At 34.8% G+C, this 15,000-nt stretch overlaps 1 protein-coding gene across 1 annotated transcript in view; it reads right to left on the reverse strand.

The window, feature by feature from the left end:
- tert (telomerase reverse transcriptase) overlaps positions 1 to 15,000 on the reverse strand; it is a 24,335-nt gene that overhangs the window by 560 nt on the left and 8,775 nt on the right. The window contains 10 exon segments of the mRNA XM_042745372.1: positions 1,275 to 1,412; positions 5,777 to 5,901; positions 6,856 to 6,917; positions 7,036 to 7,159; positions 9,467 to 9,652; positions 11,187 to 11,258; positions 12,218 to 12,331; positions 12,413 to 12,495; positions 14,214 to 14,303; positions 14,376 to 14,537. Coding sequence (XP_042601306.1) covers positions 1,275 to 1,412; positions 5,777 to 5,901; positions 6,856 to 6,917; positions 7,036 to 7,159; positions 9,467 to 9,652; positions 11,187 to 11,258; positions 12,218 to 12,331; positions 12,413 to 12,495; positions 14,214 to 14,303; positions 14,376 to 14,537 — 1,156 coding nt within the window.

Here is a 15,000-nt window from a genome sequence, read left to right on the forward strand (position 1 = left end):
TTATGAGCTGGCAGTCTCTCATAAACGCTCTAAAGATGCAATTTCTGTCAGCAGTGTAACAGAGGCTGCTCTGATTGGTGCATTTCTCCTTGTTTAGGGCTTTTGAAGGAATACGGCTATTAAACATGCCTAAAAAACTAAAAACTATTAAGAACAGTTTTGTCAACTGAAATAAAGTAAAAAAAAATGAAGAACTTAATAAAATTACTAAGTGGAAAACTGAAGTGAACTGTACTAAAATAAACTTAAAAAGTAATATAAAATTTACAAAAAATTACAAAAGCACATAGAAAAAATGAAAATTTTAAATAAACGCTAATTCAAAACATTAATAAAAATTACAATAGTATAATAATACTAAAATAACTAAATCATACTGATTTATCATTTTTTATGCCATGATGAATGGGAGTTTAACAAATGTAAATAAGCTTGTTATCACAAACTAAAACTATTTAAAGATTTATGTTAATTAAAATATAAAGTGTTAATAGAAATAATATATAATATAAAAACAGTTTAGACTTAAACAACTAAAAATAAAATACAATCTAATAAAAATCTAAAAGTAAAATAACAACAACAATACAAATAATAATAAATACATAAAAATATACTAAATATAGTTAAGCAGTAAAATTACTAAACAAAAACCTGAAATAAAATTAATAAAAATAAAGAGACATATCAACAAAATAACTAAAACATAATTTATATTTTTAATTTTCATTTTAGTTTATGTTTTAGTTACTTTGTTTTTGTAAATATGTCTATTTACTTTTGATTAATTTTTATCTCAGTTTTAGCCATTTTAGTACTAAAATGGCTAAAACTGAAATAAAAATTAATAAAGAGTAAACAGACATTATAAAAAAAATGAAATCAAAACGTGTGCTAAAATTGAAATGGAAAATAGTTTAAGTTGAAGTACTAAAATTATTAAAAAAAAATGATGAAAAGTAAATGAACATTACAAATATATATATATATATATATAATAAAATTAAAGTGGAAACAGTGTAGGTTGTGAACTATAATTACTAAAATTGAAATTAAAAAACTAATAAAATGTGAATAGACACATTACTGAAAACAAAATAACAAACTTCAACTACATTATTAATGACACTAAAATAACTCTATTTTAATGGCATTATTGCTCTTAACAGTCCCTCCAACCCTTAATGCAACTGTTTCCTCCTCATTCTACACCAAACGATGGCCTGAAGCACAGAAGGGACTGAAGATGAGCATCTAAAGCAAAACCAACGTACGTTTGTGCAGCGGGGGAAGCAGGCTGCGGTAAAGAGATCGGTGCCGAGTGAAAACCACCACAAACGCCAAACAGAACAGCATCTGAACAGCTTCATACTGCAGAAGACCTCCGCCGTCCGGAGAACCTAGAACCAGACCTGCAGGAGAAACAAACACACTCAGACACGAGTGAGGCGCTGGGGAACACATTACAAGTAACATAATCAGATTAATCAGTAAGGCATTTTTTAATTTAGAAGGAAATATCTGAGCTACTTTTTCAAATAAGTAACTCCAGTTACTTTGTATCTCATGTGTTGAGTGACAGCTCTGGTGTTGCCATGGAGACAGAAATCAGGAGTAAGTGCAGAGCGTTGTGTGTGAACATGATCTCACTGTAGTTCTAGACTAATTACGTGACCCTGGAGCACAAAATCTTAAGTGTAAATTTTTCAAAATTGAGATCTATACATCATCTGAAAGATGAATAAATCATCTCTCCATTGATGTATGGTTTGTTAGGAGGACAATATTTGTCTGAGATACAACTATTTGAAAATCTGGAATCTGAGCGTGCAAAAAAAAATCTAAATATTGAGAAAATCATCTTTAAAGTTGTTCAAATGAAGTTCTTAGCAATGCATATTACTAATCAAAAATGAAGTTTTGATATATTTATGGTAGGAAATTTACTAAATATCTTCATGGAACATGATCTTTACTTAATATCCTAATGATTTTTGTCATAAAAGAGAAATGTATAATTGTGACTCATACAATGTATTGTTGTCTATTGCTACAAATATAGCTGTGCTACTGATGACTGCTTCTGTGCTGCAGGGACACATAATCATACATACATTTACTCAAAAACACATTCACTGTTCCTCAAAATGAGTAAAAACTGATAAATGCAAATTCAGAATACGATGCAAACCTGCAATAATTAAATATGTTAAAAACACAAATATCTTTTATGAATATAATCTCATCTTATTAACCAGTGTCTTTGCTGCTGACCTTCAGTGATCCACTTCAACCATACTAATGAGCAAAAATGACATTTGTGTTTGATTTGTGTTATTGTTGAATAGTGTTTATCTTTCTTCTCCTGCTCATATTCTTCATGTGATTAGTTTGAGCGGCGCCCTCTACTGTACAGACGTGAATTTACACTTCCTTCAGCCTGAGACGCATTCACTTCACTTTTGGTGGGGTTTTACATTTGTAAAATACCTGTTTTTAATTAAAAACAAGCAAGCCCTGCCCAGATTTAAAAAGTAACTCAAAAGTAACATAACACATTACTTTCCATAAAAAGAAACTAAGTAACATAATTAGTCACTTTTTTAGGGAGTAACGCAACATTGTAATGCATTACTTTTAAAAGTAACTTTCCTGAACAGTGTGTGTGTGTGTGTGTGTGTGTGTGTGTGTGTGTTTAAGGCAGTTGGAGCAACAATATAGGAAATCTGGCCTAACAGTTCACAAACGTATGTATGAACAGCATCAGATTGAGTACCAGAATTCTTTTTGATGTACAGCTGACTTTTAACACTCATTTTAAGAATGTTACTAAAGTAGCTTCGTAATATTGCACGTATAAGACCATTTCTCTCTATGCCTGATGCAGAAAAGCTTATTCATGCCTTTATAACATCCAGGCTTGATTACTGTAATTTCTTTTTTGCAGGGTTACCTGCAAATTTAATTACGAGGCTGCAATATGTGCAAAATTCAGCTGCTCGTGTTTTAACTTACACACCATCCTGCAGTCACATCACTCCTGTGCTTTCTCAACTACACTGGCTTCCAGTTCAATCACGCATTGATTTTAAAGTTCTTATCTTAAACTATAAAGCAGTACATGGGCTGGCCCCAGATTATATTTGTAATTTGGTCACAGTGTCCACACCATCTCGGTCTCTCCGCTCTGCTGGTTCTCTGACTCTGTACCAGCCTCGGTGTAAACTCAGAACTGTGGGTGGGAGGTCTTTCTCTTGTATTGCTCTCAGGTTTTGGAATTCTCTGCCTTCTCCTATTAGTAATGCTCCATCTTTTGATTGTTATAAGAAATTACACAAAACATATCTGTTCAGTGAAGCTTTTTAGTTATAATTTTACAGTTGTTGTTGCCATTGTTGTTATTGTGTTATCATTGTGACTGTTGTTATGGAGTAGTGTTGTTTTTTTACTGTTGTAGCGCCTTGAGTGTAAGAAAGGCGCATCACAAATAAAATGTATTATTATTAGATCAGTACTTTGGAGCAGGTTTGTGAATCATTTGATTTAGATCGGAACTTCAGAGCGGGTTTGTGAATCATTTGATTTAGATCTGAACTTCAGAGCGGGTTTGAGAATCATTTGATTTAGATCAGAACTTCAGAGTCGGTTTACGAATCATTTGATTTAAATCGGAACTTTGGAGCAGGTTTGTGAATCATTTGATTTAGATCGGAACTTCAGAGTGGGTTTGTGAATCATTTGATTTAGATCGGAACTTCAGAGTGGGTTTGTGAATCATTTGATTTAGATCGGAACTTCAGAGTGGGTTTACGAATCATTTGATTTAAATCGGAACTTTGGAGCAGGTTTGTGAATCATTTGATTTAGATCTGAACTTCAGAGCGGGTTTGAGAATCATTTGATTTAGATCAGAACTTCAGAGCGGGTTTGTGAATCATTTGATTTAGATCGGAACTTCAGAGCGGGTTTGAGAAGACTACTAGAACCTTTTCAATCAGGGTTTAGGTCTGGACACAGTACGGAGACTGCCCTTTTGAGGGTAATGAATGATCTCCTTGTTTCAGCAAATTCTGGGGTTTGTGGCATTTTGGATTTGTTAGATTTCAGTGCTGCATTCGATACCATCTGTCACACTATACTGCTGGACAGGTTAGATAAGTGGATTGTTTTTTCTGGTATAGCTTTAAAGTGGTTTGAATCATATCTTTCAGAACGCACTCAATTTGTTTATTCTGGTACAAATAGATCTCAGTTTGTTTTATTGCGGCAGGGCGTCCCTCAGGGGTCGGTACTGGGTCCTACTCCTTTCATCATTTATATGTTGCCTCTTTAGCAGATTATTCAAAAGCATGGTCTGGGTTATCATTGCTCTGCAGATGATACACAGATTAACTTAGTACTCAACCTGATGTTACATCACCACTTTCAACTTTATCTGCTTGTTTACTGGAAAAACAGATCTGGATGAAACAGAGCTTCCTACCATTAAACTGTTCAAAAACTGAAGTTCTTCTGATTGGCACTTCAACTGCTGTAAACAGATGTAATCATTTTAAACTTACAGTGGATGAGTGCCAGATTCTCCCTTCTGTACAGGTGCGGAATTTGGGTGTGATTTTTGATGCACAGCTGACTTTTAACACTCATTTTAAGAATGTTACTAAAGTAGCTTCGTAATATTGCACGTATAAGACCATTTCTCTCTATGCCTGATGCAGAAAGGCTTATTCACACCTTTATAACATCCAGGCTTGATTACTGTAATTTCTTTTTTGCAGGGTTACCTGCAAATTTAATTACGAGGCTGCAATATGTGCAAAATTCAGCTGCTCATGTTTTAACTTACACACCATCCGCAGTCATATCACTCCTGTGCTTTCTTAACTACACTGGCTTCCAGTTCAATCACGCATTGATTTGAAAGTTCTTATCTTAAACTATAAAGCAGTACATGGGCTGGCCCCAGATTATATTTTGTAATTTGGTCACAGTGTCCACACCATCTCGGTCTCTCCGCTCTGCTGGTTCTCTGACTCTGTACCAGCCTCGGTGTAAACTCAGAACTGTGGGTGGGAGGTCTTTCTCTTGTATTGCTCCCAGGTTTTGGAATTCTCTGCCTTCTCCTATTAGTAATGCTCCATCTTTTTACTGTTATAAGAAATTACACAAAACATATCTGTTCATTGAAGCTTTTTAGTTATAATTTTACAGTTGTTGTTGCCATTGTTGTTATTGTGTTATCATTGTGACTGTTGTTATGGAGTAGTGTTGTTTTTTTACTGTTGTAGCGCCTTGAGTGTAAGAAATAATAATTATAATTATTTTCATTTGATTTAGATCTGCACTTCGGGGTGGGTTTGCGAATCATTTGATTTAGATCGTAACTTCGGAGCTGGTTTGCGAATAATTTGATTTAGATCAGCACTTTGGAGAGGGTTTGAGAATCATTTGATGTAGATACATTAGACTTGTTTGTGCTACAAGTGTGACTATTGACCAGCTTGAGTGTACTGATGTACTCATGTATAAGAGATCCGCAGACAACCAAGGAGCATGTAATTTGCTTTAGAAAAATCAGAAATATTGACCTAGACACTTTTATACATACAATCGGTGAACTACCAGTTGTGACCTCTATTGACCAATGCTAGTCTATTCTGGATGAGTTTGCCCCCGTGAAGAATCGTGTTGTTTCTTTCAAGAGGTCTTCTCCATTGTATATGCCTGAGCTACGTGAGCTTAACATGACTGTCTGTAGAAAAGCCAGCGCTCCTGCCTTTATTGATGTGTCTGATGAGTCTGTTGGTGACTCGAGACATCGTCCAGATCATCTTCAGGAAGAAGCACGGGTTCGACTCCACGTTCTGACCCAGAGGCAAACTCCTCACACACGCGTGAAACCTGACACACATTGACAAACAGCAGCGTCACTCGCTCTGCTGCAGGGTTGATGGTTACTGCAGCTGTTCTCTGCACTGAACGGAATCTTTCATTAATGCTCTGAGTTTCACACAATCATTCACCAGCAGACATTCAAACAGCACAGTCCCAGTTACTCAGATCTGTGTCTCGTTAAACTTTCGCCTAAAAGAAACAAGAGAAAACAACTAATGTACACTACTTTAAAAGTTTGAGTTCGGTTGGAGTTTTTAAAAAGTCTCTTCTGCTCACCGAGGCTGCATTTATTTGATCAAAAGCACAGTAAAAATTGTGAAATATTTTTACTATTTAAAATAACTGTTTTCTGTGTGAATATCTGTTAAACTGTAATTTATTTCTGTGATCAAAGCTGAATTTTCAGCATCATTACTCCAGTCTTCAGTGTCACATTCTAATATGCTGATTTGCTGCTCAAGAAATATTCTACAATATTTCACAATATTATTGAATATATTGTAAAATGTAATTTATTCCTGTGATGCACACCTGAGTTTTTAGCATCCTTACTCCACTTTTTTTCAGTACTATTTATATACTATTATAACATTTATTATATTTTGAATTAGCTTTTATTTTTATATATGTTAAGTTCTATTAAAGTTTTAGTTTATTTTTATTCATATACATATGAAAAAACACAACTAAAACTTGTGCTAAAATTAAAATGGAAATAGTTTGAGTTGAAGTACTAAAATTTAAATAAAAATTAATCAAATATAAAAAACAACACTAAAACTTGAACAGAAAGTTCAAAAGAACAGCATTTATTTGAAATGGAAATCTTTTGTAACATTATAAATGTCTTCACTGGCACGTTTGATCAATTTAATGCATCCTTGATGAGTAAAAGTATTAATTTATTTTAAATATCTTATTGAAGGCACACTTTTGAGCACTAATGTGTGAAGTGTTTACCTGAGGGCCTGCAGCAGGATGAGTTTATATAAGCTCCTGTAAACAGCTTCCACTGAATTCATCTGCAGAAACAGCACACATACTGAATCCACTAACACAGGAGCACAGAAGAATACTAATGATCAAACCGATAAAGGCTGTGATCTTCAGGGCTCTCATTAGCACTCATTCACATCTCACCCTGAGGTCCAGAAAGATGTCGGTACACTTGAGACTGAGGACCGACAGCAGCTTCTTTATGACCGCGGTTGGCGAGTGGGCGGAGCCTAGAGTCAGGCTGTAGCGCAGCGATAGGCCGTCGTACCTGAGGGGGCGGAGCAGAGGTCATTTATACACTCATCTAGTTTGTTTAAATGCAATGACATTTTTGATGTTAAATTAAATTTGACGCTAAAATACTTAATAGTTTTACTTCCAAAAGTGTTTTTATTATTTTATTTGAAGTCAGTTTTTTGTGTGTCTATATAGTTTTTAATTTTAGTTTTAGTTTAATTAAATGCAAAAAGAGAAATGTTACCTTGACTTGTAGACTAGACTGTATGTAAAAGTTGTTATTTTTTTTTTTTTGTTATTTTTTATTATAATAGTGGTGAATACATTTTAGCTCAGCTAAAGTTTAAGCAATTTTGCTATGCATTTTTGTCATTTTTTTTTAATGTTTATATCGTGTATCTTTTTTAGTTCAGTTTTTTTTTTGGTATATCGAGTTAAACTAAACGTAACATTAACATTCGTTATATTACAACTCAAGTAACAAATGTATTTTAGATAAAGTTTTAATAATTTTATTGTGCATTTGTCTTTTTATTCGTTTCTGCTGTTTATTGTTTTAATATGTTTACATAGTTTTTATTTAATTTTTTATATCAGTTATTAGTTTTTCAGTACATCAAGTTAAAGTACTGCCTTTGGCGACTAGCTGAAATAAAACCTTTTTTAAATCAGTTTTATTTCAGTTAACATTTATTACATGACACGTAACAGATATGCTATTTTTATGATTTTATGGTTTTTGGTTAACTATAATAACCCTGGGCAGGACTCTCTGACCAATGACAGACGGGGAAAGAGTCTGGAAACCTATTTGAAAGCAATCACTGGTGTTTAAAGGGATAGTTCACCTAAAGTTGAAAATTAGCCCATGTTTTACTCACCCTCGAGGCATCCTAGGTGTACATGACTTTCTTCTTTCAGACGAATCTAATTGGAGTTATATTTAAAAATGTCCTCGCTCTTCGTGAATGGGTGTTATTTTTCAACAGTCCAAAAGAAGTCCAATGAAGCACAAGCTAGAGATTATGGTTTATAAAATGTGAAATAGGGATATTCTTCTTACAAAAACACATTGATTTGCTACAGGAGGCCTTTATTCACCTCCCAGAGCTGTGTGAGGCACATTTTACTATGGATGGACGCACTTTATTGCACTTCTTTTGGACTATTGAAAAATAACCATTATAAAGCTTGGAAGAGCCAGGACATTTTAAAATGTAGCTCCGATTAGATTCGTCTGAAAGAAGACAGACATGTACACCTAGGATGCCTCGAGGGTGAGTAAAACATGGGCTAATTTTCATTTTTAGGTGAACTACAATTAATTGCAGAATGTATGTCTGGAAATGTAAACTGATATTCCCTACTGACACACGACAGCAAAAGATAGAAACAAATGACTTAAAACCACTTTTTAGCTGCTGAAAATACTAGTGTTCTAATCGTTTTGGCCACCACTTAAGTCAATTTTAACTATCACTAGTGCTGACACAGATGAGACCGGAGCAGAATAACCGCAGAAACAGCAGAGATCAGTGTCAGGCTGGAATGCATATAAAAGCGTACGGATGACGTCTCATCAGTGCAGATAAGATAGAGGCTCTCCCTGATTTACAGCCTGATTGCAGCAGTGATGGGTGCATCTCATTACCATTAGGGCTGTCACAAAAAATATATATATTTTTTTTTTTTAAATCTAATTTTCGAATATCCATCAAATTTAAAATATAAATGCACATTCGAATGCAAAAATGTTAGGTGTGCATAAGGCAGCCTTATCAGCGGTGCACAAGATGCATTCAATATATTGCAGAAAAAGAGAACATCAATGCGGAGATGATGTTGTTTACATCAAAACTGAAACCAAGCCGTTCACACAGAATGCATATTTTCTAGAGGGACATCTATCAGCGTTACACTCGCATCTCGCACAAAAGAGCCGCATGTTTAGAAAGCCATGTAAAATTAACATGTCTCGAGACTTTATGGCAGTTTTTCGCCATCCCACTGCATCGGTTTTTAAATAATAAAAGCACTATTTGTGGTTGGTTTTCGGTCCTTTGTATTAAACTACACACACATACTGTTTTGTTTCAAATTGTTTAAGCAACTTAATTAATTATATTTGGTTTATAAACAATATTTTAAACATTATGCACTTTTTCAAAGATAGTCGTGTTATTTAATTGCTTTGAATAAATGTGCATTAGTAATATTTTGCTTAAAAGCCAAAAGCTTTTTTTCCCCTTAACAGAAATTATGGCTTTTAAATTCGAATATTGATTATATTTTAGTACAAAATTAGAAGTTTTTCAGCCATTCTGACAGCCCTAGTTACCGTGAGTAGTCCTTGTAGACGTCCAGCGAGTGTGTGTCCAGCAGCAGACCGCACCAGGGGAACAGACAGCAGGAGGGCAGGACCCTCACACCCGAGTCCAGCCACTCCACACACACCGGGAAATTCACTGCTACCTTCTGAGGGTTGATCTGACAGCCGTAATCGGGAACACCGGCCAGCAGCGTCCTGACACACAGACAGATGAGTGAGTGAATGTGTTTGGATCCAGGGACGTAACCACCATAGACATTGTAGAAATGGCCAAACTTAAATGATTCCATTGCATAAGTATTCAAACCCTTATCTGAAATTTAGCTCAGGAGCATTCATATTCCTTGTAGATGTTGCAGCTGACAATGCATATCAGAGCAAAAACCAAACTCTGAGGTCTGCCTATAGAGCTCAGAAAGAGATTTGCTTCAAGCCACACATCTGGAGAAGAGTTCAGAAAAAATTCTGCTTCATCGAAGATTCACAGAATCATGTAGCCTTCATTATCCATAATGGAAGAAATTTGAAACTCTTCCTAGAGCTGGCCTTCTGGCCAAACTGGGCAACTGATGGAGAAGGGCTTTGGTTTGAGTGGTGACCAAGAACCTGATGGTCATTCTAGTTGAGCTCCATGATCATATGTGGAGAAACCTACAGAAGGACAAACATCACTGCAACACTCCACTGATCTGGGATTTATGACGGTGTGGAAAGACTCAATCCTCTCTTCAGTGAAGACGCACGAAAACACACTTCGAATTTACCAAAAAAGCAACTAGAAATTATATTCTCTGTTCTGATTAATCTTAATTCCAAGCATCATGTTTGAGCAAACCAGCTCTGCTCATCACCTGCAGAGTAGCATCCCAAAAGTAAAGTGTGCTGGTAGCAGCTTCATGCAGGGACTGTGGGACTCGTCAGAGTTGAAGAAACACTCAATGCACCAAAATATAGAGATATCCTTAATGAAAACCCAGTCCAGAGCATTCAGAACCTCAGACTGGACAGATGGGTCACCTTCCAACAGGACCGTGACCCTAAACACACAGCAGGAGTGGCTTATAGACAACTCTGTGAATGTCCTTGAGTGGCCCAGACACAGTCTGAGCTTGAACCCAATCAAATATTTCTGGAGAAACCTGAAAATGTGCGTCTGCCCCCATCCAACCTGACAGAGCTTGAGAGGTGAAGAGATGAGGAGAAGAATCACAGATAACTGCCAAATGCTGATCACATCATACCCCAAAAGACTTGAGGCTGTTAAGGTGCTTCAGCTAAGTACTGAGTTAAGGGTTTGAATACTTATGCAATGTACTTATTTCAGTTTTTTATTTTTAATAAATTTACAAAGTTGTGACAGTTCTGTTTTTGCTTTGTCAGTATGGTGTACGGAGTGTAGATTGATGTAGGAAAAAAGTAGTTTTAGCACTTAGTCATAAGGCTGCAACCAAATGGGAAATAAATGAAGGGGTATGAATACTTTCGCAAGTCACTATATATATATACATACACACACACACCGTATGGATTATGTATGGATTACTTGAGTTACCAACATCTGGTGAAACTTTTAGAAATATATTTACTGAGAAAAATGTTGAGGTGTTCAATACTTATTTTACCCGCTCTACATTTATAAATATATAAAGTTTGTCTCCCCCAATGTTCAAGACAGGGTTACAGCCTCGTTTGGATCACATGCATGTTCATGTGTTACGTGTGGACGTACGTCAGGAACTCCGTGGCTTTGCTCAAATGAGGCGTAATGAGCAGAAAATCATCCACCAGCCGCATGAGACACCTGCCAACCACAGACACACACAATTATTAAAAACACACAGGGCTCTAGACTGAGACCAAAAAAGTTTTGAGAATGTGCAAGTTAAAATTTTAAGTGCTGGCATTTGTGCGATTCAGCCAGCTGCCAAGGCAACACTTTATTTAGTTTAACTTGATGTTTTATGAGACACTCAATAAACACAATGCGTGCAAACATGACATCTTGTGGTGATGCTTGGACCAAAAACTATAAAAACGACTACAAACATGTTTGTGGATGGGAAAAGCTGAAAAAAAAAAAAAAAACACATAAATACTAGGTTTAAAAAGAATTAAGTTGTTTTTAATTAAAATTGAACTAAAAAAAAAAAAAATTCAACCTAAAAATAATATTTAAAAAAAGAATAATAAAAATTACAAAAAAACTAACTCAAAAATAAAATGGAAAAATATTAAAATAAAAGCTAACTCATAATATTAATGAAAACTAAATAGTGTATAAACAATACTAAAATTACACTAGTTTGGACTCAGAAATAAATACAATCTTAAAACACAACAGATATTTTTATGATGAAAACACTTTTCTAATTATGCCAAGCTCTAAAACTGGTTCTAAACAGTAAATATTTAAAACAATAACAAAATCACTCCTTATCCTTGATCACAAAAAGCTTATGGATGTAATTCTGATATCAGTCAGACTCTGAAGTGAGTTGGTCTCTTCTAAAGAAGATTCATTCACTTGTTTGGTCAGATTTAATTAATGTTCATCTCATTTTGTAAGTGACTTTTCTTTCTGTTGTAAAATGTTTTCTTTGGATTGTTTGACTGCTCAGAAGAGAGAGAGTCTTCTCCAGATGTTCACTGATGGACTGGAGTGCTGTGGATTATTGTGATGTTTTTATCAGCTGTTTGGACTCTCATTCTGACGGCACCCATGTTTTCAGGACTTTGAGGGTGTTTAGTGTATGGTCTCACCCTCCTTTAGCGATGCCCTTCAGCAGTGAGTTCTCCATGTGTCCGTAACACAGGTTACACAGCAGCGCCGACACTGAAGACCCCTGCGGGATTCCACACACCTGACGGAACATCCTGGACACGGACACGGGCCGTGACATCATCGAACACGGACACAGGGCGTGACATCATCGGTGAATGCAGGAATGAACTCACTTGTTGTCATGATGGATGATGTAGCTGCTCAGCATCTTCTGGAAGAACTGAAACACGTCTCCACCTCGGACCTCAGACGAGTGCTGACACACACACACACACACACACACACACACACACACACACACACACACACACACACACACACACACACACTTTTATTCTTTAACAAAAAGTTACGTTTAGTTTAGATATGGATTTTTTTGGATTTACTATTTTTAATGTTTTTGAAAGAAGTTTCTTCTGCTCATCAAGCCTGCATTTATTTGATCAAAAATACTGAAAAAACAGTAATATTGTGAAATATTATTACAATTTAAAATAATAGTTTTCTATTTGATTATACTTTAAAAAAATAATTTATTCCTGTGATGCACAGCTGAATTTTCTGCATCATTACTCCAGCCTTCAGTGTCACATGTAACATCCAGTCTATCACATGATCATTTAGAAATCATTCTAATATTCTGATTTATTATGAGTGTTGGAAACAGTTCTGCTGTCTAATATATTTGATGAATAAAAGGTTCAAAAGAACTGCATTTATTCAAAATAAAAAAAAAATTCTAATAATATATATTCTAATAATATATTTTCTTTACTATCACTTTTTATCAATTTAACACATCCTTGCTGAATAAAAGTATTGATTTTATTTAAAAAATAAATAAATAAATAATTACTGACCCCAAATTACTGACCAGTAGTGTATATTGTTATTACAAAATATTTATATTTTAAAAACATAGCTTCTTTTTTTTTTTTTTACTTTTTATTCATCAAAGTATCATAAAAAAGTATCACATGTTCTGAAAAAATATTAAGCAGCAGAACTGTTTCCAACTTTGATAATGAATCATCATATTAGAATGATTTCTAAAGGATCATGTGATAATGATCCTAAAAATTCAGCTTTTGCATCACAGAAATAAATGATAATTTAAAGTATAATAAATTTAAAAACAATTATTTTAAATTGTAATAATATATCACAATATTACATTTTTTTCTGTATTTTTGATCAAATAAATGCAGGCTTGATGAGCAGAAGAAACTTCTTTCAAAAACATTAAAAATAGTAATGTTTCCAAACTTTTGACCTGTACTGTATATATATATTTGCAAACTCTGTTTTTTTACATTTTCAAAAATTATGTTTTTATTGTGTTAGTTAGCTGCATTTTTTAGTTATTTTTACTTAATCAAAATAACTCAACAGTAGTTTGATTGAGATTAACTGGAATGCACGATGAAAAAACATGATTTTTGAAAATTGTTAAAAAACTGAGTTATCTGTTTTTGCAAATGAACTTATATATATGTATAAATAAAATGTGTGTGAAAAAAATAAAAATGTAAATGTAAAAAAAATTAGATAAAAAATATATATACACACCCACACACAAATCAAATTTTTGTATCTTGAACTGTTTAACAAAATAGATAAATTAAAAACAGGTTAATTAAATATATGATACACACATTTAAATCAAAATAATAAATATGATTTGGATTTTCTTGAACAGTAAACATACTTTAACACAAAAAAGTAAAAAATAAAAAAAACATACAATCTGTAAATATGCATATACACACCAATAAATCATTTTAAAAAGGTTAATATGAAAATATGACGTGGATCTTGAACTTAAAAACAATTAAACAAAGACTGTTTAAAAAGACATCTATATATAACACACAGATATTTAAATAACACAAGCATGTGAAGAATCTGGATTCTCTGGCGTGTTAAGTACAACTGAAACAAATGACAGTAATGTGATAAAAGTGCATCTCTCACCCGCTCCACGAGGATGGCGTCGTGCAGCGTCCCGCCGGCCTGCTCCTCCACAACGAAGCCCTTCATGTTGAGCGGCTCGCTCATCTCGGCCTGACCACACACACACACAGGCGTCACACACTCGCTGCAGTGTGTCTGGTTCCCTGACGCACACTCACGTACTCTAGTGCAGAAGTGCTTCCTCAGGCCCAGGTGAGGGTCCTTCCAGACGCGAGCGTACTGACGCACGAAGAAGCTGCGCTCGGAGAACACACGCAGCACTTCACCCAACACCTCCACCAGCTTCTGATGAGGGAGACTGTCGTACGCCCCGCTCACGTCCACCTGACACACACAACAACACCGCCGGGAATCATGGGACACGCAGACGCACTGCAGAAATCAGTTCTGTTCTCAACAACGGTTTATTCACAATAACTGCTGGTTTAGGACAATATTTATTACTAATTGTGTTCTGCAAATAAATCTGAAGAGGTTTACATACTAGTGCTGTCAAAGGATTAATCGTGATTGACATAATTGTTGGTACCCTTGATAAATGTGTCCCTGCAGCACAGAAGCAGTCATCAGTAGCACAGGTATATTTGTAGCAATAGACAACAATACATTGTATGGATCACAATTATACATTTCTCTTTTATGACAAAAAAAATCATTAGGATATTAAGTAAAAGATCATGTTCCATGAAGATATTTTGTAAAGTGTCCTACCGTAAATATATCAAAACTTAATTTTTTGATTAGTAATATGCATTGCTAAGAACTTCATTTGAACAGCCTTTAAAGA

This window comes from Cyprinus carpio, chromosome B19, assembly GCF_018340385.1.
Source record: "Cyprinus carpio isolate SPL01 chromosome B19, ASM1834038v1, whole genome shotgun sequence".
In the NCBI taxonomy this organism is placed as follows: domain Eukaryota; kingdom Metazoa; phylum Chordata; class Actinopteri; order Cypriniformes; family Cyprinidae; genus Cyprinus; species Cyprinus carpio.